General features: G+C 42.1%; 12 protein-coding genes across 12 annotated transcripts; 6 read left to right on the forward strand and 6 right to left on the reverse strand.

Annotated features, from left to right (window-relative positions):
* Positions 1-118: 118 nt before the first annotated feature.
* Positions 119-1243, reverse strand: VTP21DRAFT_5780 (uncharacterized protein; the record flags this gene model as incomplete). Its single annotated transcript, XM_069396339.1, has 7 exons — positions 119-379; positions 436-525; positions 592-690; positions 752-857; positions 926-995; positions 1065-1136; positions 1204-1243. The coding sequence occupies 7 exons, from the start codon at positions 1241-1243 to the stop codon at positions 119-121; spliced, it is 738 nt and encodes a 245-aa protein (XP_069247861.1).
* Positions 1244-2154: 911 nt separating this feature from the next.
* Positions 2155-3059, reverse strand: VTP21DRAFT_5781 (uncharacterized protein; the record flags this gene model as incomplete). The annotated part of the gene is made up of 4 exons (XM_069396340.1): positions 2155-2557; positions 2617-2790; positions 2848-2875; positions 2942-3059. 4 exons carry the CDS (start codon positions 3057-3059, stop codon positions 2155-2157), a joined length of 723 nt encoding a protein of 240 aa, XP_069247862.1.
* Positions 3060-3250: 191 nt separating this feature from the next.
* VTP21DRAFT_5782 (uncharacterized protein) lies at positions 3251-3686 on the forward strand (the record flags this gene model as incomplete). The annotated part of the gene is made up of 3 exons (XM_069396341.1): positions 3251-3279; positions 3345-3503; positions 3569-3686. The coding sequence occupies 3 exons, from the start codon at positions 3251-3253 to the stop codon at positions 3684-3686; spliced, it is 306 nt and encodes a 101-aa protein (XP_069247863.1).
* A 1046-nt stretch (positions 3687-4732) lies between these two features.
* On the forward strand, positions 4733-5730 carry VTP21DRAFT_5783 (uncharacterized protein; the record flags this gene model as incomplete). The annotated part of the gene is made up of 3 exons (XM_069396342.1): positions 4733-4755; positions 4808-4922; positions 5002-5730. 3 exons carry the CDS (start codon positions 4733-4735, stop codon positions 5728-5730), a joined length of 867 nt encoding a protein of 288 aa, XP_069247864.1.
* Positions 5731-6845: 1115 nt separating this feature from the next.
* On the forward strand, positions 6846-9951 carry VTP21DRAFT_5784 (uncharacterized protein; the record flags this gene model as incomplete). The annotated part of the gene is made up of 3 exons (XM_069396343.1): positions 6846-7149; positions 7211-7715; positions 7794-9951. 3 exons carry the CDS (start codon positions 6846-6848, stop codon positions 9949-9951), a joined length of 2967 nt encoding a protein of 988 aa, XP_069247865.1.
* A 242-nt stretch (positions 9952-10193) lies between these two features.
* VTP21DRAFT_5785 (uncharacterized protein) lies at positions 10194-12381 on the reverse strand (the record flags this gene model as incomplete). The annotated part of the gene is made up of 7 exons (XM_069396344.1): positions 10194-10988; positions 11070-11225; positions 11284-11385; positions 11452-11619; positions 11688-11786; positions 11841-12189; positions 12299-12381. 7 exons carry the CDS (start codon positions 12379-12381, stop codon positions 10194-10196), a joined length of 1752 nt encoding a protein of 583 aa, XP_069247866.1.
* Positions 12382-12628: 247 nt separating this feature from the next.
* On the forward strand, positions 12629-12940 carry VTP21DRAFT_5786 (uncharacterized protein; the record flags this gene model as incomplete). Its single annotated transcript, XM_069396345.1, has 1 exon — positions 12629-12940. One exon carries the CDS (start codon positions 12629-12631, stop codon positions 12938-12940), a length of 312 nt encoding a protein of 103 aa, XP_069247867.1.
* Positions 12941-13128: 188 nt separating this feature from the next.
* VTP21DRAFT_5787 (uncharacterized protein) lies at positions 13129-14189 on the reverse strand (the record flags this gene model as incomplete). The annotated part of the gene is made up of 5 exons (XM_069396346.1): positions 13129-13294; positions 13360-13522; positions 13598-13756; positions 13837-14029; positions 14097-14189. The coding sequence occupies 5 exons, from the start codon at positions 14187-14189 to the stop codon at positions 13129-13131; spliced, it is 774 nt and encodes a 257-aa protein (XP_069247868.1).
* A 243-nt stretch (positions 14190-14432) lies between these two features.
* Positions 14433-15596, reverse strand: VTP21DRAFT_5788 (uncharacterized protein; the record flags this gene model as incomplete). Its single annotated transcript, XM_069396347.1, has 5 exons — positions 14433-14690; positions 14800-14867; positions 14928-15059; positions 15152-15326; positions 15405-15596. 5 exons carry the CDS (start codon positions 15594-15596, stop codon positions 14433-14435), a joined length of 825 nt encoding a protein of 274 aa, XP_069247869.1.
* Positions 15597-16268: 672 nt separating this feature from the next.
* VTP21DRAFT_5789 (uncharacterized protein) lies at positions 16269-19468 on the reverse strand (the record flags this gene model as incomplete). Its single annotated transcript, XM_069396348.1, has 16 exons — positions 16269-16498; positions 16571-16652; positions 16718-16809; positions 16871-16950; positions 17008-17084; positions 17158-17235; positions 17292-17355; positions 17429-17476; positions 17542-17641; positions 17705-17740; positions 17804-17996; positions 18063-18190; positions 18256-18368; positions 18439-18591; positions 18658-18940; positions 19000-19468. The coding sequence occupies 16 exons, from the start codon at positions 19466-19468 to the stop codon at positions 16269-16271; spliced, it is 2226 nt and encodes a 741-aa protein (XP_069247870.1).
* A 2160-nt stretch (positions 19469-21628) lies between these two features.
* Positions 21629-22299, forward strand: VTP21DRAFT_5790 (uncharacterized protein; the record flags this gene model as incomplete). Its single annotated transcript, XM_069396350.1, has 2 exons — positions 21629-21832; positions 21898-22299. 2 exons carry the CDS (start codon positions 21629-21631, stop codon positions 22297-22299), a joined length of 606 nt encoding a protein of 201 aa, XP_069247871.1.
* A 557-nt stretch (positions 22300-22856) lies between these two features.
* On the forward strand, positions 22857-25228 carry VTP21DRAFT_5791 (uncharacterized protein; the record flags this gene model as incomplete). The annotated part of the gene is made up of 2 exons (XM_069396351.1): positions 22857-23027; positions 23123-25228. 2 exons carry the CDS (start codon positions 22857-22859, stop codon positions 25226-25228), a joined length of 2277 nt encoding a protein of 758 aa, XP_069247872.1.
* Positions 25229-27535: the final 2307 nt, after the last annotated feature.

Below are 27535 nucleotides of genomic sequence, written 5' to 3' on the forward strand. Positions count from 1 at the left end.
TATATAATCATATAGCAAAAAAAAAAAAACCAGAATTACAGTTGATATATTTAAACAAATGTGCATGAGATGTTGCAATTTATTAACTCTAATGAAAAAAACCCTATTATCTTGAATATTAAGTCTTTGTCTTCTTCGTATCTCTTCCCTTTGTGCTTAACAAACTGCGCTTTCTTTTGCTACTTGTCTTAGTTGCCGCGTTTAATGAATGTGGCACGTCAGGATCAGATTGTGATTTAGTAGATTTAGTATCGTTGCCCAATTTTGAAGTCTCTCCCAGAGTTTCTGCTGAAGTTGTGGATGCTTCTGTATTTAGGGATGCATCCAGGTCTACCGAGGAGTTTAACTGTACTGAAGTCGCGGGAAAACTGGAAAACTTCTATACGAGTTCCACGTTAGAGACTATCACAATGCTATATTTACTAGGGGTAATACCTCAATATCGTTCTCTATGATTGCATATTTTGAAGTTGATTCCTTAGCTTTCTTTAAAAAAAGTCCACGATTCTCCTTATACTCTTTAGCCTATCTCCATGGATCGCTACATATTAGAATTAAAATGCTCAGCAGACACCTTAAAATCTTTCTCACAATTTCAACATCCAAGGGATCATCTGGATTAGGATCGCCCATCAATGCGCTCAACGAAACGAGCAGTGCTCTAATATTTAGACTTGGTGCCCATGCACCCTATATGATCATAACGCGTTAACACCTATTTTTCTATTATTAAAACGTGATGAGAAGATACATTTGGTGGCATCTTCAATATATCCAGACATATCCGGCCTTGTGCATCAATATTGGGGTGATAGATAGGAGTGTTGAAGTTAGCATTTGGAGGCTCAAAAGGATACCTATTGCATTTAACATTTACAGTATGTTGAGATTCAATTGATTATTAAGAAATACTCAAGTTCATTACCGGTCAGGAAGCTTGATGTCAATCTTGAATATGCCACCTTCATAAGGTGTGCCCTTAGGTCCTGTAATTTCTGATACATCGAGAAAAAAATACGTCAATTTGTAATGATTTTTCTATTAAATTCGCCAGAGTATCTTACGCGCTTGAAAATGCTTATAGTCAGTGTCTGTAGGATAACATAATATTCCTGCCGGACAATCCTCCAGCATCTCTGTCATAAAGCAAATAGCATTCAATAAACAAATATAGTGATATTTTAAATAATAGACTGTACACACTAATTTCACGTTTCATACGTTGCAGTAGTGCTGATTGCATCTCTATCCATCCAGAGATCTTTTAAATGAATCTCTCATGTATTAACAAAATTGAAAGACAGTCACTTAATTGAAATCTCAAGATTTCAATTATGTTATAATATCTTAGATTCGAACACAACACTATTAATTAAATCAGTCTTTTAAATAGATATTTATTATTGTATCAACTACTATGAGATGAGTGCAGGTAGGTATGAGCCCTAATATTGAATGACTGTTGACTATGTAAGTAGGATAATTCTTTTATTAGCAATGTCGTATGTCACATCTTATATTTTATAATGTGACAAATGAACGCATAGAGCTTAATACAGGAAAACTTTGAGTACCACATAATATCTTCAGCGATCCTAGCCTGAGAGATTAAGTGAATATAAAAATGAAGAAAACCTCCTTTATCTTGAGTTACTGGTTAGACATTTAATCCGCTTCTAGATCAAGACTGATTTTGATATGTAAATATAGCATTCATTTGCACAAACAGATAGGTTCATTTATGAGCGAAAATATTGCATTGAAGTAATGCGATGTTTCAAAGAGAAGAACACTTTTATTCATATTGTGTTTATCAAGAATCACCTCGCCTTGATTCTCTCAGCATCAGCCGCAGGCTAGTAGGATCAGGAATCGAAGAAGTTCCTCTCTTTCCTAAATAAATCAAAATAAGAACATCTATACCAAATCATCTTCGCATAGAGTTGAAACGAGGGCGAAAAGAAACAAGTTACTAGACTATTCTGCAGAAGTCACTACTCATTAGTTAACTTAGGAAGAAAAAAGAAGAATAGAATCAAAATTTTTAAAGTTTTTATAATGTTTATTTTCACATATACTCATTAGGAAAAGAATTAAAGCAAAAAGAATACCCACTTCTACCAGCATTTCATATAGCTTATAGAACGTGAACATCTATTCTTCAGCATGCCCGTTTGTCTTTTCGTCCAAGGCTTCCCGTGGAGGTGAGTGTGCATTATCTTCATTCATCTCATCCTTACGTCTCTCAGGAGAAGCAGATCGGCGTTCAGCAGGGGGGGGACTGCGGCCACGGCGGGGAGATCGGCTACGGCTACGGCTGCGATCACGACGTGGGCTCACAGAGCGGCTGCGAGAATAGCTGTCACGACGGGGAGGCGAGCGGCTATCGCGACGAGGGGATCGGCTATCACGACGAGGTGAACGGCTGTAACGGCGAGGGGAGCGGCTACGGCTGCGAGAATAGCGTGATCGACGAGGGGAACGAGAACGGCTGCGACGGCGATCACGGCTGCGTCTTCTTGGACTGCGGCTGTAACGTCTAGGGCTTCTGCTGTATCTATATAGGAGTGATTTAATTATTATCAAAATATAAAAATGTTTAAAAAGAAAAATTACCTTCGGCGATAATCCCTCTCACGGCAATCTCGTGCCCAATGACCGGGTTGTCCACATCGGAAACAGTTATCACCCCCGGCTGCGCGTCCAGGACTCTTCGCATATTCGACTGCGATCTTGGAACCGAATGCCGTTTTTCCATCCCAATCGCGAAGGGCATCCTCTGCATCACGTCTAGAAAATAGGATTAGTTATATGATATAATCACGATCGAACCAAAATAAATTATACCTGTCTGTATATTCAATGAAAGCAAAGGCTTTTAGGCAAGATTTAATAGTGTTAGCATGAATAAAAAGCAACGGTGAGTGTTAGGAATAGTTACAATTCATGCGACCTCGCTTGACATCACAGCGCACTAACCGACCATATTTCCCGAAGAGATCTTCCAATTCCGATTGACGGATATCCAAGGGAAGATGTCCGACAAAGAGCGTAGACATTTTATCCGATAGAAAGAAATATTAAACAAATGAGGGAATGAGCATACAGAAAGGAAGGGCCTCAAAGGAGAATTTTTTTCTAGACTCGAAATAAAAACAAGTGTGCTGACGTTTTCATTTAAGAAAAGCCACATCCTATAATATTGATAATAATATTGAAAATAGTTTATAGAGAATATAGTAATTTACTCATGTCTCTCAAGATCAACCTCCAGTTTGGGTAATATATTGCTTCCCAGCATACGACGAATTATCTTATGTAATATTTTGGATTTGATTTAACAGCGGAGGGATGGAACTTCTCTTTGATAATGTTAAGTCGAAGAATGTTGAAATCCCCGCGCAGCACGGCTCTAGAAACACAAACTTAAAGGATCTTATTGCGTGGATTAGGAATAATTTGCTTAAAGAAAAGCCGGAGTTTTTTGTTCAAGGAGATAGCGTGTAAATATACGAGCAATCAAAAAGTGAACATGATAGTATATACTAATAATGTTTGATAAAATAAGTCGCCCAGGCATTCTAGTTTTAATCAATGACACGGATTGGGAATTGGAAGGAGAACTCGAATATGAATTGAAAGACAACGATGAAATTGTGTTTATTTCTACACTACATGGGGGTTAATGATACTAATTTATTGTTTTTGCAGTCGCATGAAAATATATCATTTTAATAAAATAGCGCATATAGATATTTTCTAATTAGCTAGTTTAAGATACGCCCTTGGATAAATATGCCATCACCTCCTATTGATAATACGCTTTGGTTTAGCATAGATTCACTGCACTCACGCGATCAGTAGATTTAAGAATATTTAACCCGCTTCAAATCAATTTAATGGGTGATACACTTGGTCCATATTAAATATAGTGAACGCCTTAAATCCATTTGAAATTTCTAATGATTTCAGTTGTAAATCCACTATCACCTTGTGACGCACACTTTGAACCCTCTGTGAATGCAGAAGTAATATCTTCATTGAATCGTCTTTCACTCTGTGATTCCCAATCCAAAACACCATCACAGACTCCGCCATCGTCTATATCAGATAGCCTATCAACAAACCAGAATGTTGCAGACTACGAAATGATAAATGAAGAATCATTTGGACCAATTTCCGCAGATAGATCACACCTGCTGAAGCATGAACTCATCAAGACAAATTCCGAAGATGATTCAATGCTTAGTCTTTCAATCTTTTCGAACGAAACGGGCCAGATAATATCTTTTCCCATCACAAAGCTTCCGATATCTCTGCGAAATTCTAAAGTCAGGTTCGGGAAAGACAATTGTAGGACACCGAGATATCCTAGCATATCCATTTATCACAAGCATCCACGGAATTCGACAATATTCCGCAAGCATAAACCGGTGCCGTCTTTAAACAAAAATAGTTATTCATCGCAAAAATCATGTGTGTTGAAGAGGCATTATAGAAAAGTTGTATAAAATTTGTATTAAATGAAGCTTGAGGTGTTTTCATTCCGTTGATATAATTTCAGCGTGCTCCATAACCATTAGTTCATGTTCTCTAATTTACACAAGTTAGCTCTAGAAAAATAAAATTTCCTCCGAATATCTGATCTGAATAGTATTACTGTGACTGTTCCACGAATATTTCACCTCTTTCATTACTTTGTCAATTTCCTTTTTTCACTCGCAAAGTAAAAATGCTCTTCACTCTTGTTAGACAGTAAGTCTTTTTTTTTAACACAACTACATAGAGGCTAAAGTGATAGTTATAGTGGAGAATCGACTGCTAATATACAACAGCTGTGGTCAGGACATACAAATCACCCCCTCACCTCTTTGGGATTGAGGCAGGCGGAGTTGTTAGCCCAACGTTTTGAGAACGTAAAAGTAATTGGCTCAATTTTCTTCTCAATACATTCTCCTTTTTATATTAAGTAAGTAACAATTAACGCTCGATTACATGTAGTTCTCTGAGATCTATTCGAGTGACTTACAGCGTGCGCGAAATACTGCTGAATCCATTCTTAACCGAAATCGGTATCGGTCAAGTACGCCACATATTATAACTGATCCTCGTATACGAGAACAGAATTTTGGTGAGCTCGAAGGATCCCCTTGGAGAATCTGGCACTTAAAGAAACTGTGGAATCGTACTGAGCCATTTCCTGGCGGTGAATCTGCTGAGCAATTGTTGAAGAGAGCCACGGAAGTATTAGATGAGATTCTAGAAAAATTTTTATACCGGGAGAAAGATAACACCAAGAATGATACAGTTGACAACAATGAGGATGAGTCGCATGTTTTAATTGCATCTCATGGTCTATGGATTACCGAGTTCTTGCGGGCTATTTCGCTTCGCGCCCGTATTACAACCAAGCATGGTCATCTTTCAAATACAAGCGTTACCATAGTGCGTGTCGCTCCTCGTCCTCGAGCAGGAGCCGATGCCTTGATTCAACAAAACCCTCTAAGTGTTTTTTTTATTTGTATCAATGATACTTCGCATTTAGATGAGGAGACTACAAGGGTCAAAAAAGATAAGAAAGAGGAAGGAATGATGGAATCCGTGAAAAACTCGACGATTTTGAAGTATTTCACCCGTGAAAGCGACCGTCCTATCGCAGCAGCGACAACTATTGCTGGTGCGATTAACAGGCCTAATGTAGAGAATGGGGTAAAGGAGAATGAGGATTAATGTAATCATTAGAAATTTTGAATTATGGTTCACTTGACAAACATAAAGAAATATATATTTGTATTCTTCAATTATCCTTGCAACTATGAAAATGTAATTAAGAGCGAACTATTTAAACACGGTGCATGATCTCCATGTCCGTATTAGTTAAAGTATAAACGATCTCATTTTTGAACTAATGCCTCTATAAAGAATGCCCAGATGGATGTGGGAACCTGCTATTGTGTACATGATTATTCTGAGCAACCGAGCAAGTCAGTGAGCTCGCTGAGGACTTGTGTGGAGATACTAGAGGAGTAGATGGTTGTACTGGAGTGCGCCCCTCAGTTTCTTCTAGATATTGCTTCACCTTTGGGCACTGATGCCTGCGTAACCTTTCACGCAGTGCTTCCGTCTCTGCGGAGAGATGCTTTACTATCAACGAGAGTGAAGCATTTTGACGGGTGAAAAAGTCATGCTTCCACTTGAGATCCTCAATAAACATTTTCTTTTTCATTCGGCTCTTTGTAGCTGACAAAATCAAAAAGCATATAAAGATCAAAGGATTTGAACATATGAGATAATGGAATTTACCAGCTCTACGATTTATTTCTAGACGTCTCTGCCTATCCATCTCTATGGCATTATTCAATTTAGTATTCCGTTCTATGTTTCTTGAAGAAGGTTGAGCTATTTCATTAATATTGCTATTTGCAACAGCGTATTCTTGCGGCAAATTGGAGGAGAGAGGGAGCGAGGTTGGTTCAAGTAGAAAAGAAAGGGAACTAGGGTGGTGCCCATTTCGTGCTTTACTATTTTTGCTGTCAAAATGATTGCTCGACATCAGAGCATGACAAATTCTCATGGGAATATTGTAATATATAATGTATGGATAAAGAACGTGAAAAATCCGATTGGCGTTTAAAGTTAGGTGATAGGCGTGTATGTACATTCATCCCATTAAGAAAATGGAACCTTACTGGCTCCCGATTTTGATTTCTGATAGACGTCTTAATCTTGGCAGAGCTATACTCTAGCTATCCAAGAGATATCCTCAAATAAAAAACACTAGAAATTGAAAAAGCTAGGCATCAATTATCATATAATATCTCTTTTATAGTTCTATTACCTGAACGATGCTTTCCGCTGTGATGCGTAGATCATCACCGCATCGCTCGATAAATCCTCTACTATACTCCCGCCGTTATATCCACTCTCCTTCTCATTTCTTGCACCGTTCCACGCCTTTACTGTCCTCCCATAACACACTTCGTGCCCATAATGCGCTTGCTTTCCGGCAATCTCTTTTTAGGTTCCAACAACAACGCGGTAGCGCGTTTACAACTGGGGGGCGGATCATGTGGAATGCTATGCGGATACCGTTGGCTGGAGTCACAGCAGCAGCGGGAGGGCTAACCTTTTTAAATTACAAAGTCAATGGTAATTCTGCCTTATTCAATACTTAATTAACGATTTCGTTTATTCATCTTTCATTATGTAGAATACACAAAATCGGGACAAGATTTCATTCGAGATATTGCTGGGGGCGTCAAAAATGTCACTGATTCCGTGCGTGATCGCGTTAATGAGCTTGAACTACCCAATGTCGAGGTGCCCGATTTCTTTAAAAATCTCTTTGCATCTAAACCAAACGATACTCCGAATACCGATTCTTCCTTTTCTCATTCATACAACAAAAATAGCAGCAATTCCTCTCCATCTTCTCCCAGCGATCCCTCAGCTCTTGCATTAGCAGCTGAGGTGGACGAAGCTGAGGAGCATAAAAAATCGAAGAATGTGCTGAAGCGACCCACCTCCTCAGGAATACAACCGCACGGCGACGACTTCATGATGTTGACGCGAAAATTAATTGAAGTTAGAGGTATTCTTCAGAGCATTGACCACGCTGAACAGCTGAAGCTACCTAGTATTGTGGTAATTGGTTCACAAAGCTCGGGAAAAAGTTCAGTTCTAGAAGCAATAGTGGGCCATGAATTTCTACCAAAGTAAGTGCCAGTGCCTTTTTTTTTAAAAAAAAAAAACATTTATTCATGTTGATAACCAATATTCTATTTTGGCATCAGAGGATCAAATATGGTTACAAGACGACCCATTGAACTTACACTTATTCACACGCCCCAGTCGAAAGAAGAATATGGCGAGTTTCCTCAACTTGGCTTGGGGAAGATTTATGATTTCAGGCATATTCAAGAGACGCTACGTGACCTAAATCTTGCAGTTCCTGAACATGAAACTGTGTCAAACTCTCCGATTGAGCTGCGTATTTACTCTGCCAATGTGCCCGATCTTACATTAATTGATCTGCCCGGATATATCCAAATCCACGGTAAAGGCCAGTCCGCTACCTTACGAGACGATATTTCTCAACTCTGCGAGAAATATATTCGGGAACCAAATATTATTTTAGCGGTTTGTGCTGCAGATGTGGATCTGGCCAACTCTCCCGCGCTGAATGCAAGCCACCGAGTCGATCCTCTTGGCCTCCGAACAATTGGAGTTGTAACCAAAATGGATTTAATAGATCCAAAAGAGGGCGTAACCATACTGAATAATAAGGAGTATCCTTTACCACTAGGATATGTGGGTGTAGTATGTAAGCGTCCTACTACCTCTGCTCTGAGTGGTAAAAATATCACAGGCGAACTTTTAAAGAGTGAAGAACGGTTCTTCCAGTCGCACACCGAATATCGTAGTAACAATGTGCGGGTAGGGACTGCGATGCTCCGCTCTCGACTTATGCAAGTGCTAGAAGAAGCGATGGGCCGAGCCCTATTTCCAATTACTGATGCTGTTAAACGAGAGCTCGAAGAAACACGCTATCAGTTCAAGGTGCAATATAATGATCGTCTTGTGACTGCAGATTCCTACGTCGCAGAGGCTGTTGACACGCTCAAACACCAGCTGAGAGAGTTAGCTCAGCATTTTGCGCGTCCACAAGTGCTTACAGAAATTAAGCAAATGCTTCAGCAAAGGGTGTTGGATATTTGCGCAGAGGTGTACTGGAGTGACCCCCGGATTCATGATATGAATCCCACCAATGCCACCGCAAATTCTTCGAATGGGAAAGCCCCAGGAGATGAAATCTGGCAGCATAAACTAGAAGTAAGTGCGAGTGCACTCACCAAGAGCGGGATTGGCCGTGCAACCACAGAGCTCGTCGTCGATATTCTCATGGCAAATGCAGAGCTGGTCGCTTCCTCTGATCCGTTCCGTCATCACCCAGAGACGCGTAAGCAAGTGCTACAAATTGTATACTCCTTGCTTCGAGAGCGCTATTTGCCCACCTCGGAGCAAGTCGAGAATTGTATCAAGCCATACAAATACGAGGTGGAGCTCACGCCAAAGGAATGGAACGCCGGGCGTGATCACGCGTTAGAGCTGGTAGAGGCGGAAATTCGGGATTGTGCGTCGGCTCTAAAGGAGCTCAAGGCATCGGTTGGAAAATCGCGGTTGCAGGCCGCAATTAAATATGTGACCGACTTGGAAAAGAAGGCGGAGCTGGCACAGAAAGGCGAGGGTGGCGAGGAGAAGAGGAGCGGAATCTTCAGCATGATCTCGGAGGGCCTTGGCTTCACGACCGGCCAGCTCAATTCCACAGATGCAGAAGCGGCCGAGAGCAACTCCATAGAGGCGGAGGAGGCACGTGCACCCCCGATTCCTCCTCGTCTGCTCCAAAAAGCACGAGAGGTTCTCTTTTTGCACGATAGACTTTCTGTACTTCGTATGCGCCACGCTGTTCTTCGCTCGCGTGCCTGTCGTCGCGAGAACCGCGAGCATTGCCCCGAGGCTTTCCTTACGTGTGTTTCCGAGAAATTGGCAAACAACGCAGCAATGATGGTATGGATCGAGATGCTGAACGAATTTTACTTTGAGCTACCTCGAGCAGTAGAGGAGAGGTTGGTGAGAGGTGCAAGCCAAGAGGAAATAAGGCGAATGGCACTCGAGAACGAGAAGGTGAAGGACCATTTGGCGCTGCAGGAGAAGAAAAAGCGGCTAGAACTAGCAATGCGAGAGCTGAATGAATTGGTGAGGCGGTACCAAGAGCGAAGGGTCCTTGCTGCTGCCAGTAGTTCCGGAAACTCGGCCGGAGCGGCCTCTTCCGCTGGTTCTGGAATTGGGGTGAGCGTGATGGGAGAGAGATGGACGAGCGCCTCGAGAATGAGCAGTATGAACGAGAGATGGAGAGATTCTGGTTCCACTTCATCCTCCTTTTATTCATAAAAGATAAAGATTATAAATTGAATATTTCATCGTGTATATTTCCCTCTTTTTCAAAGTGTTTTATGGATACTATTTTATATATGCAATTATTATTATGTTTTAAATCGTTTTTTTCTCTTCCGTCCATTTCCCCTTAATTATCATGTCCTATGCTTATCTACATTAAACCAACAAAAAAAAAAATCCTTAAACAATCTCTTTTTTGCAAGCATTAGATACACCCGTTAAGCGAAACAATCCAACTACCATCTCTCATATCTCCTTTTCTTCCTTCTTTCCAAATGTCTCATCTCTTCATCCTCGCTTAAATATCTACTTCTTCCTTCATATCTATCTCTGCTTTCGTATTCCCTTCTTCTCAAATATCTCTCGCTTCTCTCCTCCCCTCTATAGTATCTATATTCTCCAGTGTCTCGATAAATAAGGTTTGATTCAGGAGGACGGAAAGTGAATTCAACATGTTGAGGTAGAGAAGAGGGAGGTGAAGTGGCGTAGGTTTCCCGCTCTCGTATTGAAAAATTATTTTGTAATCCGGGCGATGAAGGATGCGGAGGTGGTGGAGGTGCTGGTGGAGGTGCTGGTGGAGGTGCAGGAGGAGGATTCGTAGGCACAGGCGGGATCCAGCCAGGTTCCTGTGAATCTGAAGCGTATGAATAGCGAGAGGGGGAATAATGCCTTGCTGAGGAATATTTTGAAGAGCTGTAGTGTCTTCCTTTCGAGCTATCTCTTTCTATTTCATTGTACCCAGGTCTCCAATCACTTACACCAGGCGGGCCATTGGGTGATCGTGATCGTCTCGAAGAAGAATCATGCGATGGATAATAGTGTAACGATGGAGGGGGGGAGAAATGGCGACGAAATCGCTTAGAGTGAGAAGTCCGGTAGGAATCATCCCTGTAGCGCTCATTCCTATACCCAGACTCGAAATGGTATGCTCGATCAGATCTCGATTCATAATCACGAGATGAATAGGAATTTCGATCACTATAGCTTCGCGTTAGGCGACCATGGTCTCGGCCACTCCTGGATTCTCCTCCCTGATCATATGAGCATGAGAAATTGGCATTGAGTACATTCTTAACTGTTGGGATGAGTTGATTTCAAAAAAAAAGGCTTACTTTATCTCTATTAGTGGGGGGTATTGGAGAAAAGTAAGTCGATCCGGTGGGGGCCGCCTTCATCCACCTTGCTCGCTTCAAATTCAACTCACTGAAAGCCGATGCGATGTCTTTGTCTTTATTAAACATAAAGCGGATGTGTGTATCTGGGCAGTCCTGCAGTATCAGAACAAATTAACTTTAGCAATAATTTTCAAGATACACTAAAACTTACATCTCCATAATGCCCCGGTTTCCCGCAGTTGTAGCACCAGCTCGATACTTGTCTAGTTGTATTATTGGAAAAAAGATATTCCCGCCATAGAAAGGGGCACTCCTAAAATGATTGTAGAGAAGTTAATGTCATGGCATTTATTGATGGTGGATCTTCTCTTTCACTCACGTCAGCATGATGCCTTATCGACCCACATCGCTCGCATGGCTCTCTCTCTTTTCGCCTCCGAAACGGACAATTGCGACTCTCATGCCCTCTCCGCAAACAGTTGCGACACACACTGGATTGAAATGGACATTTTCGTGGATCATGCTCGCCACTTCCGCAGCGGTAGCACTATAATGAAAAATAAAAAAAAAATTATTAATATATACAAAATGTATTATTTTGAAAAAGAAAATTACTAATGAACACTCTCGCGAATCATGTCCTTCTTTTCCACAAGTGAAGCATATCCGTCGCTTTGTAGTCTCTTCCTCACGATTGTAATATCGCGAAATTGGCTTATGGAATAATAGTCAATAGCTTGACCGATTGGTACGTTCAAAGTGACTTACTCGGCCTTCTGTCTCCTCTGCAGGCAAATCATTTCCGACTCTGTTCTCTATATCTTCGGATTCCGCAACATTAAGCACATCTTCCAGAACAATCATATTTGTCACGGGCAATCCTTCCTTGTGATCTTCCATAATCAACTTTTCTTCTTTTGAAACATCAGAATCATTGTCGAATTCTCCTTGCTCCTCAAAATCCGAGCGAGGAGTCTTAATCATATCATTATTCAATTTCTCACTCTCTTCAGTTATCTGCTTTATTGAGGTTGGAGTGAATCCGTGCGGTTGAGAGGTGGATGTGTAGTAGACGCGACTGAGGAGCTTATCTTCCAAATCGCTATCCACTTCTCTGCTAGATGGATGAAGAAATGCGCATATTAAATTCAAGATCCAAATTCATATACCCATCCAGTGCTCACTTCTCAATTTAGATTTAAAAAAGTTCGCCACGGCAAACTCACCTCGCATCCGATTCCTCCGATTCCTCCTTATAGAGTTCATCCTCATACTGTCTCACGAGATCATCTTCCTCGTAACCATACATCTCCTCGTTTAATAATTCACGTTCACGCTCGCGCTTATGAATTTCTTTCTCCGCAATGAATTGGAGATCACCTTTCAAAAGAAACTCTTCGAAATTTTTGAGGGATTAGAGGCTTTCGGAGTCCAAATACTGCGCCATAAATGCGAGCTTCAAAGCGACACTTTTGTTTTCTCCATCTCGACGTATAAATTTTCCTTGACCTTCTTTTCAAGTACTTTTCATTTTCAGAAAAAAAAATTACTTAGAAATGTCATTTGCAACCAAGGCAAAGAACATCGTACCTCTTCTCGATCGCGTTCTTATCCAACGCATCAAAGCCCAGGAGAAGACCGCTGCCGGCATTCTTATTCCCGAAAAGGCACAAGAAACCCTTAACCAAGGATTCGTGGTTGCAGTTGGTAAGGGTGCACTCAACAGGGATGGACAGCACATTGCTCCCCAGGTCCAAGTTGGTGACAAGGTTCTACTTCCCGCTTTCGGAGGCAGCACTGTTAAAATCGATAATGAGGAATTGATTATAATGCGCGACTCCGAAATTCTTGCAAAACTTAATGAATAATTTAGATTGTTATTGTATGAAGACAAATATATATATATCAAAATAATTTTCAAAAAAAAAATAAAATCAAATATCCTTTTCGAAACTCTCTCTGTTTCGTCAGTCCTTTAAATAAGACTCTTAAAATAATGTCTAGAGCGCTAATATACAAGTGATGTTGGAAATAGGCTTTTGCGGGGGGTCGTATCTTATGCTGGTGGAGAATCAGGGAGGTATTCTAAAACTTGATATAGATTCTGAATAACAATGGGCCTCTCGTCATTTTGTAAATCCCCATTCGCTAGAGGCGGATCTTCGGTTTGCCGATGAATAAGCAGAGCGTTCATACCGGCATTGCGCGCTCCTCCAAAATCCCTATGCCGATTTCATACGTTAGTTAACTTTCAGTTTTGTGCATACCAACAAGACATGATCAATACTTGTCAATGTCGTCTCCGACGTGCAGAGAATTGTGGCCCCTAACACCTGCAAGTTGCAACGCATGCTCGAAAATCCTTCGAGAAGGCTTCTCGTCTCCAAACTCACAGCTTAGCACGATGAAATCCAGATACTGTGTCAGATTCAGTGAGGCCAACACCTGCGCTAAACATATTTTCGCCTACTGTCAGCTCTCTTCTGACCTCTCTAGGAGGATGTTGAGGTATGAAGGTGGCTTACATATCCGTTCATCAGAATTGCTTACAACCCCAATTTTAAACTTTCGCCGATGCAGCTCCGCAAGAACAGGCACGGAGTCTTCAAAGAGATCATATCCTTCCGCTGATGCAAAGCGTTCGTAGAGGGTAGTGAACATTTCATCAAAGACCGGCTCCAAAGCTAGTTGCAAAAATATCATCAATACCACCTCGCAATGCATTGATGATGGAGAGAGCAAGGGTAAGAAAAATGAATTATACCTTTTGGTGATGCGCCTGCATCGACAAAGGTTCTCTTAACGACTTGCCTCCACCATTCTTTCGAGGTCATCTTGCCACCTTGCTTTGATCCATAATTTGGATAATGCTGGACTTGGTGTCGAATAGCATGGGAGAAGGATTTCTTAACTGATTCCTTCGATAGAGGGATGCCCCGCCGCTGAGCCTCCGACGCCTAGTTTGCATAGATCTTTAATTTAGCAGAGGAATCGTTGAGTAATTGTAAAACTAGCAGAAGTTACATATTGAGCGCCTATAGATCCTCGGGGTTTAAAGAGCGTACCAAAAGCATCGAAGGTAATGAGCTTTATTAGTTTTTTCCCTCCTTGGGTCATTACTATTGAAAATCGATCTCGTAACACAGCGAAAATAGAGAATAGAAAAAAAATGAAAATTTACGGTCTGGTCAATGTTAATTTGCTTGAATTTGTAAATCACATGTATCGAGATAAATCATCTATGGCTCCCATCAATCTCCACGTTCATGCTCGCATCATATGAAATATATCATTGGGGTTTTATTTGTAACAGTAAGAAGTACCATGGATTATAAAATTATAAAGTGATAAAGGACTGAATCAAATTTTCCCGAAAATCCCCTCTTTCAAATCTTGATACGCCTTCTCTATATCATCATTGATAACCACAAAATCATAGCTGCCCTCTTCCTTGCTATAGTTTATCTCACGCTCAGATGCAGCAAGGCGCTGTGCGATGTTTTCCTCAGTTTCCGTGCCTCGGCCGCGGAGACGGCTCTCGAGAATTTTGAGGGAGGGCGGCTGGATAAAGATGTAGCGTGGATTGAGGTTTGTTTTCTTAATTTGCTGAACTCCTTGCTAAAATGGAATAATAGAGTTAGGCACAGATGCAAGGAAAATAATGAAGGAGACAACTAGAAAGGCGTGCCTGAGAAAATATGTATTAAGACAGGATAATTAAACTTACCATATCGATATCTAATATACAAACTTTGCCAGTTTCAACTACTCTTTCAACGGCCATAATTGAGGTACCTGTGATAATTGTGAACTTAGCCTTTAATCCAAAATGAAAGCATTCAAAGAAATACTCACCATACATGTTACCAGAAAATGTTGCACTTTCAATGAATTTGCCTTCACTGATCTCTTTCTGCATCTCTTCTTTTGTGACAAAATAATAGTCTTTCCCGTCTACCTCCCCAGGCCGCGGCTTGCGCGTTGTATCTAAGAAAACATAGATAGAATCAAATTAGTAATTAATACTTCGAATAAGCACACCCTTGATGGCTTATTGCCAAAAATAACAAAAGACTTACGCGAAACACTAAATCCAAAAGTATTTGGAAACTCTGCAAACAATCGTTTAAGCAGAGTACTTTTACCAGCACCAGATGGACCAGAAAGTACAATGATGGAGGAAAGGGGCTTAGGGGGTTCCCCTTGCATGGTTCCATTGGTTGGTTTGACCTCATCCTTGGGCTGATGGTTGTCCTGAAAACATCAAAATTCCAGATTGAAGAATGCTCTATACCTATTTTTTGCAACTGTCGCCGATGAAGAGAGACTTACAGCCTTACCGGAGCAATAAACCTTCATCCGTGTGTCGATACCATAAGCTAATAATGCACCGCCTCCTAAAATACCTGCTGCTTGAATGAGCGGTTTGGAGCGGGAAGTCACTGCTGGAGAAGCAGGAGTAGCAAAACGAGGTAAGGCCGGAGTAAGACGGCGGGAAGTAGAGAAGAAAAGACGATGAAACATGGAAGCCACTTTACTGATGCTTGGGAAGAAGAATTAGAAGAGTGAGTGAATTAAATGAATTATTGGGCGAACTAGGGGTCTTTCTCTCGAGAATAGAAAACATAAAGCTGTGACTGCAAAGCAATCGCGTCAATTACCCCACTACATGTTTTCGAAAAAGATATTAAAATTTAAATTAGGATACATGATCCTAATATGCAATAAGATGTCATTTCCCCAAAGTGCATTAACTACAGACTGAATAATACATGTAAAAATCCGATTGCCAATAACCTCAGCAATGATACAGTTGGTATCAATAACCACGGGAATCTCTGTCCCCAAATTGACCAACCAAATAGTTGTTATATCTCTCATGGATAGGAGTTGTAAACTAGTGACATAATAATTTAAAACATCATGACTCTACTTATTATCTCTGGACTCATCTTGTATTTGCAGTAATATACCGGTAAAGGTAAAGATGTTTAGCGAAGACGCCAGTAAACCAAGCCGATCGCATATCCTCTCTCTATTACGGCCAGTTGCTAGTGGAATACTCGATTGCAGAGAAATGTTTATATATATTTGTGATTTTTTTATATACAGCCCCTTTGCACTTAATCTATGCCACCGCAGACAAAAAGTTATATAAATAAATACAAAAAAACCCTGAACCACAAACTTTAATCTTTATTTTTCAATATCAATATCACTTTCGGGGTTGAGTTCCAGAACGGAACCCACGCTCATCAGCCCGGCCTTCCTTTCTGCTGTAGTAGCCGTGGCGGTGGTGTGTGGAACTGCATAGGGTTTTGGTTCTGATGGCTCTTTCGTGGCATTGGGCAAATGCGTTTTGATGAAAGCAAATATTCGTTCGTAGAGGAAGTGGAGGGTTTCGGTAATAGGTTCTTGGTCAACCCCTATTGAAAATGCAAGTAGAGATGCAAATCTAATGGCACTCAGCAGAGCAAGCAGCAAATTTTCATATTTACCAGATCGTACACAATTACCTCGCTCAGGTTTTGACGTTTTTAGCCATATGGGGTGATCGTCAGAGAGTATGATACATGAATGCTAAGCGCAAAGGACATTAGGTCTCGACCGATAAGAGGTTTAATCTGAAGGGGTCTTTTACTTACATCGAAATACCATTGCGCAAGTTCTCTCCGAACAGTGAACACGGACTCCAACCCCGGGACTAGGACAACGCATGCTACTTTGTCTTTTACAGCTATGTAGAACACTATCAGATTGTGCGCATGATTCGGAAAAATCAATAGGGTAATACTCACCTCGATCGCGTAAAATATTCCTAAATCCTTTCACTCCACTTCCTGCCCCAAATAACACCACGCTTCTGGCATCTGACAACCTGATGCAAAAATAAGTCAGCATCGAAGCAAGCTTTCCGCCTGATATTAGCACCCACATTATGTAATTATCCCAAATATATGTGATTAAGTCATTCAATCTTTGACTGGCATCCGCCTCATCCGAGTCAAGATGCTATTTTATAAAGGTTTAGAGAATTCAGAGAATAAATAAATCTCATAACTATATGGTGATAAAAATCGTATACCCAAGAAGGGACATCGATATCGATCAGTCCATGGCCTTGTTTTATGATAGTATCCACATAGAGATTGGTTGTATCCATCTTTTTGCAAAAAAAAATTAGGCCAGTGGAAAACTTTACAATAATTATAAACCTACAAGATAGGATTCCTCGATAATCGCAGAGTTCGATAATGCTGTTGTGTTAACCTTGAAATCTGAGCTATGAGGAGAAATCAGTATAAATTTTGGACTTTGTGAGGTGCAGAGAGGCTAGGGGCAAATTGAAGACTTACTAGTCATGCACAAAGAAGAAAAGGGATTTATGATTATAGAATTCGGGGCTGGCAATTGTGCGGAAAAAAAAATTAGAGCCAAGAATCGTAAATGAATAATCTAGCTAGATTACCTGCAATATACTCGCCCGGAAAAGCGTTCATCGTCAACTGGTAGTTTGAACATCTTATATTTGTTAAATAAATAGTTGGATCGGTGCGATTGTAAAACATCTAAATAGGAGGTTAGAATTAAAGTGGGAATGATCCACTATTCAGAGAAGGCTCTATACACACCGACAGCCTTAATGAAAGTATTCCCTAGATCGATGGCTTGAGAAGGAAAAAAAAATATCATGCCATAGCCAAAATAAATATGTGCCAAAAATTAATTACCATCAGCAGGCGGCTTTGTTACTTTAGGTGCCATGCAATTCCAATACTGCGATTGGACTTTCATAACAGAATGCACCGTCTCAATGCACTTTTGACTGGGAATCATGGGGGGTAACCGCGGGGGGGTGTTCCCCAGTAAAATTTTTACACACTCGAGAGCAGATTTACTAATAGAGTCAAGGTTATAGCCCCCCTAAGGAAAGAAAATTTGTTGGTCTACACTATCCATTTAATAATGATTAGAGAGAAAATTACACACCTCCAATGCCATAGCTATTCGACCATCCGCGAGTCCTTTCAACATATAGGTCATATGCGCATAGCCAGAAGGCGTCACAAAGCATTCTCCTAAAAAATCGCCCGCCGCCGCATCATAACCAGCTGACACTGAAGCAGTGGATGAGGGTTTAGTGCAAGAGAAATGGAGGTTTGTGTAGGGTATGCCACGGTACCTATCACTAAATCAGGATCAAATTCGTATGCGATCGGCATAATTACTCGGTTAAACGCATGAAGATAATCTGCATCACCCATCTGTGCACAAGGCCATGGAATATTAAGAGTTCTTAATGAAAAAAAAAATACAAGGATTGGTTGATCATACGAGTATGAGAATGATTAGAAGTTCAACTCACCTTCCCACACCAGGGCCAATTCCTACGAAATCATGCGCACCGGTCCTATCATTCGGGTAAAATGTTGCATCTTCGTATCGGTGTATTGAACAGTATAAAATATCGGGGTCATTAACAAACGCTCTTTGGGTTCCGTTTCCATGGTGGACATCCCTGTGACGTCGAAAAACGGGTGAGGAAAAAAGTGCAAGTCAAACTATCTATTAAATGCAAACCCACCAGTCGAGGATGAATATTTTTTTCACTCCATAATTCTCCTTCAGAGTCTTCGCGGCCACTGCAACATTATTGAAAAAACAGAAGCCCATAGGTGTGTCTGGCTCTGCATGATGTCCAGGTGGACGCACAATTGCAAACCCATTCTGAACTTCTCCCAAAGCTACCGCCTTACAAAGCTCGATAACGCCTCCACATGCGAGCCGAGCACAAAATGCCGTGTTGCCGTGGAGATATATAGAATTGTACTCCTTCTCCATAGCGATAAGATCAATTCTATCCAATTCTATTTCAAAGCTCCACGTCAGCCGCACTGTTATAAAAAAGTTAGCCGCCGGGACTGACCTGCTGTTGAAGATATGATATCCCACAACTCCTCTGTATGCACCAATAAGACCTCTTCTTTGGTCACTTCACGTGCGTCGATTTTTGTGCACTCGGGCAGAAGTCCTTCTTTCACGATCGTATTCATTATTCTCCAGATTCTCCGTGGGTCTTCCGGGTGCTCTTCGTCCTTTGTTAAGTTACAGTGCCACAGCATAAGAGGTGAGTATACTAGACCAGTTCGCTTATTCTTCCCAGAGGAGTTAAATGAAGATTTTGCTGCAAATGTAGATGATATGGAGGCGAGATGCGAAGGAGTGGATTGTGCAGAGCTGCTGCTCATGCTTGTGGAGGCATTGATAGGTTGCTGGACATTGGGGAGATAATCATTAGTGGGAACAGGAAATAAATCCGCAGGATTAACTGTCGTTTGGGGTGGTGTTTCAAGAGCATCACTGGAGTCCGCTGCAAGCAGGATAAGGCTGTCCATGCTGTAGCAGTTCTCCTGGTGCCAGATGTGATGTTTGGGTGATCCGTTTGATGCTCACCAAAGACCACTTTCAAATGAAATAGGGAGCACAAGCCACTTAATATCTTTATAGTTAGAATTATGGAAAAAAAAACGCAGCTTCACAATAGGGAGGGACAGCATTCTTGGTTATTGAGCATTCCATAGCTTATTTTCAGTAGAAAGAAATGGCTTATTATATTTGTCATTATTCAAATAGGAATATAAAAAATTAGTTTATATGAATATATGCTAACATTATGATACAAAAAAAATTAAGGGAAAATAAAATAGAGATATCAGTTGATGTATGAATGTGAAGAGAATGTTTATGATGAAATAATTTTGTCCTGTTAATAAAGAAAAATTGGTTTATGCCTAAAATGCGTGTGTTGGAACACGAGTAACCGAAGAGTGCGACGAAAGAGTAATATAAATATAGATCATAAATGTTAGACATTAACAACATCGATCATAAGATATTTAGCCCACATAAACACAAATAGTGTGAACATGGGCTATATACACTTACGGGTACTGTCATGATTTCGGCTGCGTTTATCTTCTCTCTTGCGTATTGCCGCCTGGTTGCGGCTCTCCGCTCCCGCAGAGCGCGTCTAAAATGGTAGATAAAAAGAAGAGAAAAGAGAAAAAGAAGGATCACGCCACCCCCGACAGCTACGTTGACCAATTGGCTGGGCATGATCGTATAATTAGTTGCGCCTAATAGCTCTAAGTATGATGGAGGGGCGATAATGTTGGAATTTCCGACTCATTGGTAGTGTTCAAAGGTGTTCACTACGACGAAAAGGTGCTTGATTGGGGCTTGGCCAATTTATAGTTTTCTAAATCAGATGAAGATATTCGACATGGAAAAGGAAACCCATTTTCCTAGGCAGAAAACTTGTGGAAATATCCTAATTTATGCAATACGTGTTAAGGATCTTCATTAACTACAGATATTGTTAACTTAATACAACGAAACCTGCTCATAGTCTGTAATAATTTTGCATCATCAGGTTTGGTTTGGGATTGCTGCCTCGGAATTAAGGTGGAGGCGTTAGAACGAATACTCGTGGTGTAGATGCAGATCTATTGAATCTTGAATTTATCCTTGGTTGCTGGCTGATAATTGAGCCTCTGTTGTGGCCTTCATTTCTAGTAGAACTCGGGTGCGCTTTCAGTTATCTAGAAAACTCAATGGTCGATTCTCCAAGAATTAGCTGGACGGAAGTGCGCGAGTTCACTAGCAAGGATATCCTTCTTTCGAGCCATCTGCAATTGTGTTTCCTTTAGCCCCATGAATCCCCGTCAGTGATGATTTGAAAATATGCTCAAAGCGCCAGGCTCCTCAGAAGCTTTTCGTGTGGAATGGGAAAAAGAGTTGGTACGACTGGTGTTGCTAGAAGATTTGTGGCTTTAAGCCCTTGTGCTCTCTGTGCTTCCCCGGGACGCTGCTAGCGAAGTGCATCCCCTTGAACTTTTAATTCTCTTGCAACTGCTTATACCCTCACTACAGAGAGGGTATAAGCGGTTGCAAGAGGCTGCTTGTGTAATTCGGTTGTCAAAACCCAAATTTCTAGACATAAGCACTTTGGAGCTGGGCAAGCTCAGGCCCGATTCCAAGTCTTGCAAGGCACAAGCCCCTCAGAAGCGATGCAGCCTTCTGTCGCGGATCCTATTTATAGAACAGGGCTCTATAAAGCCGGGGTAGACTAGCGTCCCGCCGCAAGGAACTAAGCCAAGGCAAGAGAGGGTTCATACAATCCAAGAAGCACCAAAAAAAACTCTCCGAGTGCGGCTGGAATAATTGGAGCGCCGGGTGTGAAAACAGTAAGGAATCACGAGGGTTAGACCAGCTCGTCCCAAGTGGATCAGTCAGTCGGGATCCGAAAAAAGTAAATAGGGCATCGTTGTTTTTCAAAGACAAGTTCAGCAGCTTTTATTTTCGTTACAAGACATCGCTAGGCTCTCCAGGAGTTTAGGCCGCTTCCATTCCTTTTCCTTAGTGTAGGCTGACTTCCCGCGATCAAGCATCGCCTCCATCACCTAGTCTTTGCTGCCGACTCGCGCTCTCTCATCCCTCGTCCTCCCATCCCCCCTTTTGCCTGCTCTTCCCCCATACAAACACACGCGCGCAACATGAAAGTATGCTGCTTTTGCTTTGATCTGCGTACGGGCGTATTGGTTCTTTCTCTCTTCGGCACCATCACGCAATTCTGGAATGCCATTGCGCTCTCTGCGCTGCCTGCACGACCACAGTATGCGGCGATTTTATCGGCCTTCATCGCCTACTCGTGGATGGCGGGGCTAGCTTGTTTGGCTGGATTTGCTGGAGTGGTAAAGGTATATATGGTTGGACAATGACCCTAATTCACGAGCATCAACTCACGGATCTTTTTGTTTAAAAGAACAATTTCAACTACATTCGCGCCTATTCCATCTTTTACATAATGGACGTGATTGTGGGCTTTGCGCTTGCTATTGGTCTATCTACGGCCGCCTTCGCGTATAAGTCCTCAGTATGCGACTGGTTAATTCACCGCCCGGATCTCGATCTTGAAATCTCGCTTAATGAGTGTCTCGCTTGGTATACCAAAACTGCCGTCATTGTCATTTCATTATTTGGTATATTCATGCTGGTGCGGCTGCACTTTTTGATGGCTGTTTGGGGTTATTATAGAACCCTATTGAGAACCCGGTCGTATCTAGTAATGGAGTCTAGCGTTCCTGCATATGCACCGGTGCCCGTAGAGGCTCCCCCTGCTTATGAAAATGTGATGACGGATGTCGATAAAGATGAAAGCGTGTAATTATATATTCTTTTTTTTTCCTTACGACTTCAATTCTCAGTGACTTATGTTTGCTTACTTTTCATTTCTGAACACTTCTAAATGCTCTCTTCTCGTTTATTCTTGCTCCTATATCCTTTTTATTTTCGTTTGTTTCCGTGCGGCTTTTCATTCATTTTATGTTCTTTTGCTCCTATGAAACCCATCACACTTGCTCCTTGTTTTTGTCTTTCGCTTTCTGTCTGTTTATTTCAATTGGATAAGCTCGGTTTGTTTTTTTTTTTCTTTTCTTTTGTTAATATACCAAGATATATCAACAAGTGAACTGAGGAAGAAGATCTATATCGACTCCGCTTCTAAATTTTTGTCTCATCAAATCACGTCATCAATTGGCGGTTTTTTTTTCTAGTCAAACGAAGGAAAACCTCCGCGTTACAGGTGTTGGTGCATACTCTTTACTCGTTGGTTCTCTTCACTTTACCATTTTTTTCTCCTATTATACTCCTTTTATTTTCTTTTCCCACTTAATATATTCTGGCCTCTGCAATCTGATTATCATAAACAAGAGCTGAAAAAGTATGAAGTTTGGCGTGCGCTTGAAGGATAGCATTTATCCTGAGTGGCAAGAGCAATATCTCGACTATAATGCACTCAAGAATCAGCTCAAGCAGGCTTGCAACAAAGAAGGGGGCTACACAGAGAAAGACGAGAGCGAATTCGTGGAGCGGCTGGATAAGGAACTGGAAAAGGTATCCAAAGAATGCTTTTCACGCCCATGCGAATCACCATTCGCTTATCCTCAACTCTGAAATTCATATTCTGATCCATTTCTCAAATGATTTAGATCAATTCATTTCATGCCAATACACTGCACGAGCTTGAGCAACGTGCTAGCGATTGCGACGCTCATGCTTCCAATATCGACCAGTATCGAGAGTCTGCTCCCATGCGCCTCCAAAATCTCCTCGATGAGATTAACACCATTGTCGATTCCGTGAACCGCCTCTCCCAATTTGCGCGCCTAAATTATACAGGTTTTCTCAAAATAGTCAAGAAACACGATAAACGTGTACGCTATATTCTCCGCCCAATGCTTGTTGTTCGCCTCAACCAATGCCCTTTCTGGAAGGTTGATTACGATCCCCTCTTGATCCAGCTATCGCGACTCTATCATTTCGTCAGGAGTGGAGGCGAGCCTTCGCTTGGTGAATTCATCGATGCATCCACAGAAACAACTCAGACCTTCATTCGAAAGTCGACCAAATTTTGGGTACACCCCGACAACGTCGTTGAAGTCAAGACATTCATTCTCAAGCACCTTCCCGTCCTGGTTTATAACGCCCCCTCGGGATCACAGGATACTCATGTTGACCCATCCATCTCCTCGGTTTACTTGGATAATGCCGGGTTCGAACTATATACGCGCAAGGTGGAACGCGATCAGGGATCTGAAACTTTGCGTCTCCGTTGGTATGGATCTGCAGAGGAGCGGCGGGAAGTGTTTGTAGAGCGGAAGCGCCATGCGGAGGAGGAGGACGAGATGGAGACTAAAGACCGATTTCCAATTAAAGTGAAGTATTTGCCAGCTTTCCTTGAAGGTAAATACGACGTGGAGCATCAGGTGGCCAAGTTGCGTCGCAAGGCCACCAAGTCTCCTGAGATGATCGAGTCATTTGCACGCCTCGCCAGTGAAATTCAGGCGACCATTTGCCAAAAGAAGCTTCAGCCGGTTCTACGTACCTTCTACCATCGCACTGCATTCCAAATTCCAGGCGACAAGCGCGTGCGCATCTCGCTAGATTCGGAGGTCACCCTCATGCGCGAGGATACGCACCTCTTCCCAGATGACCCAACCGTACGCCGTCCTAACGGTGCCTGGCGCCGCCCGGATGCCGACGTGGACTTCCCTTTCCGCGAACTCAAGGATGGCGCGGAGATTAACCGATTCCCTTTTGCAGTCCTCGAAGTGAAGCTTGCGACAACCGAGGTGCCACACTGGGTGAATGAACTTGTGGCGAGCAATTTGGTGGAGGAGGCGCCGAGATTTTCCAAGTTTGCCCACGGTGTTGCCACGCTTTTCGAGTCGCGGGTGCAGCTCCTGCCGTTCTGGCTCGCCCAAATGGAGGAGGTTTTCCAACGGGAGCAGATGGAACGCCTCGCGAGAACACAGCACCAAAAGGCCGTCGCCGAGGAAGCACAACGCAAGCACAGAGAATCCTATGACCATAAACGAAGACCCTCCCAGATAGAGGTTGTGATTGATTCCTCATACGTACCATCTTCGCGTAGCAAAGACAAGGGAAAGGGCAAATCGGTCACCATTGCGGAGCCAGAAATCACGGAAGAGCCCGAGGATATGATGGAGGTGCGCCAGGGGGAGGGTGCTGAGGAACTTGAACCACCCGGCGAACCAAGTGAGACCTCGACCCTTCTTCGACGCTCTGCCGGCTACGGAAGCACCAACCACGACTCACTTGGTGACACACAAAGCAACGGTAAGCACGGGGGCTCACTCGGCGGGCTCACCAAAGTATTTCGACGCCGCCATCCCCATACGGGTACTCCCGCAAGCGTTACGCTCCCCCCCGGCGTCAAGGTTCCTAAAAAGGTGTTTACGCCTATTCGTGTCGAACCCAAGGTCTATTTCGCTAATGAGCGTACGTTCCTCTCCTGGATGCGCTTTTCCTTGCTGCTTGGCTCTCTTTCTCTTGGCCTGTTTAACTCTGGCGATGTCATTGGTCGGTATGCCGGCCTGATCTACGCCATTATCTCCTTGACCTCGATGATCTATAGTTTGGGGCTCTATGAGCGAAGACGCGATATGATTCGTAAACGAGACCCTGGGCCGTACGACGATTTAGTGGGGCCCACTGTTCTGTGTGTGGCCCTCTTCGCCAGCGTCCTCTTAAACTCCTATTTGAAGGTTTCTTTCAAAGTACGGAAACCCTGAACGAGTCGTGCCCTCCTCTTTTTCTCACTAGAATATCTCTGCTCCGTTGACTCTATTATTGAACTCATAGAAAAAACAAACGATTTCCAACGTGTATCCTTGGTGCACCCTTTTAATTGTCTCTTATCTTATTATTGCTCTCCTGCTATTTATTTTGGATTCTAATAAAAACTGACTTATTTCAAAATGCAGTAGTAGGCTTCATGCCAAACCATCTAACCCTCCCCTATGCTTCTTATGGTAAACATCCAATAGAATGCTTGCTTTAACAAGTAAAAAAAAGGCTTGGGGAAGGCCAATTTGCACCATATGAAGGGTGGAGAAAAGTAAATTCCAAAGTTGGTTCACGACTCCGCTATTTATTTGTAACCCCTTTTCTCCATAGCATTCTTATCCGATATCTCCGCACAAAAGAATATTAATTACATCTTCCAAAGCTATTGGCGCAGATATCTGCTTCTCTACCCATCCTTTCGCCCAGATCGAAGAACTGCGAGTGAAGGTAGAGACAGCCAGTATACTTATTAGAGTTGGCACTGCAAACAAAAATGAAAAGAATGTTTGCAAGCTTTTCATCAGACCTACTCATAGCAATCAAAGGATAATGGATACAAGAACAGAGGAATAAAGATGTAGAAAATTTCAGGCAGAAATGGGGAGCTCGCTAATCTGAATCGATGATAACAAAGAAGTAGTTTTCGATCACGAGGAAGGAAGCAAAGAATACATTATTTGATCCTCTTAAGCACGGAACTCTTTAGGCTTCATCCCTTGTTTTCTTGTACCTAATAATCTTGCTCAGAAGATTCCTTCACATATAATATAGTTTAAATAAACCAATTTTTTCTCCCTTGGGATATATTTTTTTTACATCCACTTGCTGATATTTATCTGAAGGGAAAGGAAGGGTAGACTGCTACGTCAAAATAACCCTGGTACTGCCCCTGGCCTCCCATTTTTGTGGTTGGATTTCTCCTAAGGATGTTTGCTACGTATTTTTGTAGCCGCTTGATATTACTTGCTTATTGCTATACTATTGATAGCAGTTGAGTCCTGTGAAAAACCCAGCAAACTCTCATGCACGGGTGTTGCCTACGGAGATCGAGCTCGCAACCTAGTGATTCTGCTCCGGGATCCCAATCCACTACACCAACGAAGGGCGATGGGGGGGGGGGGGGAGCTACTGGCTTTTTTTTATCATCCAATGGAAACCTTTATTTAATTTCCATATATTACATGAAGTTAATGTCAATAGACTTAACGTACCGAGATACAGTTCTTTGACCAGCAAGCGTGCAATCGATATGCGTGTAATCGAAAGGCGTGTATTGTTGTTGTCGTGAAGAGCACGTACGTAATATCGATGTAATCAGTGTACTTTTTCGTTGGAGCGATCTTTCCAGTGATAGAGACTCAATATTGACCAAAATGGACAGCAGTCGCGATCTAATAATGAGAGCTGGTGGGGGAAGTGGGATTCGAACCCACGCCGTTTCATCCGGCACCCCTGGGATAGTCCACTACACTGTCGCCCCCGATGTTTTTTTTTCTTTTTCTCTAAGGACGCGGGAACTTGCGTCCTGTGGTTTATTTAATATATATTACAAATGTGAGATGTGCTTTCGGACAGGCTTATTAAGTACTAGAAGAACATGGGATATAATTTAAAGAGTTCCGTGCTTGGAAATGTCGGGTTAAGTGTTCTTGGCTTCCTCGAAATCGAAGGCTACTTCTTGGCTGTCATCGATCCGGATTAGCGAGCTCTCTCCCCATTTTTGCTTGAACCCTTCTTCGTCTTTTTTCCTCTGTGCCTGTATCCATTGTCCTTTGATTGCTATGATAAGATCTGATAAAAACATACACTTGAATGCGATGTCCTCGTGTTCTTGGTTGCTTTTTTTTTAACAAAAGACCTTTATTGAAAAGTGTCCTATCCTGTTAAAAAGGTAGGGTAGCTTCTACGTCAAAATCACCCAGGTAATGCTCCTGGCCTACCTTGCAGAATTTGGAGGATAGAAGGAAAAAGAAAGAAAGGAAGAAAAAGATATAAGTGTAAGAGGAAGAGAGAAAAGGTGATGAGGAAAGAGCTAGGAAAGTATGGAAATAGCAATTAGCTTAAAAAAGAAGTGGATAGGAATAACTGTAAGAGGGGGGGATAAAAGTTGTGTGCAATGGTATTAAGATAGGCTGCTTATGTACATGAATTAACGAAAAGAAATGAAGGATTGAAAAAGTAAAGGAAGAGGAAAGGAGAAAGAAAAAAAAAGAAAAAAAGAAGAAAGAGTATGGAAAAGAACGATAGAGGGG

Source organism: Calcarisporiella thermophila (assembly GCF_041956535.1).
Source record: "Calcarisporiella thermophila strain CBS 279.70 unplaced genomic scaffold VTP21scaffold_23, whole genome shotgun sequence".
In the NCBI taxonomy this organism is placed as follows: Eukaryota; Fungi; Calcarisporiellomycota; class Calcarisporiellomycetes; order Calcarisporiellales; family Calcarisporiellaceae; genus Calcarisporiella; species Calcarisporiella thermophila.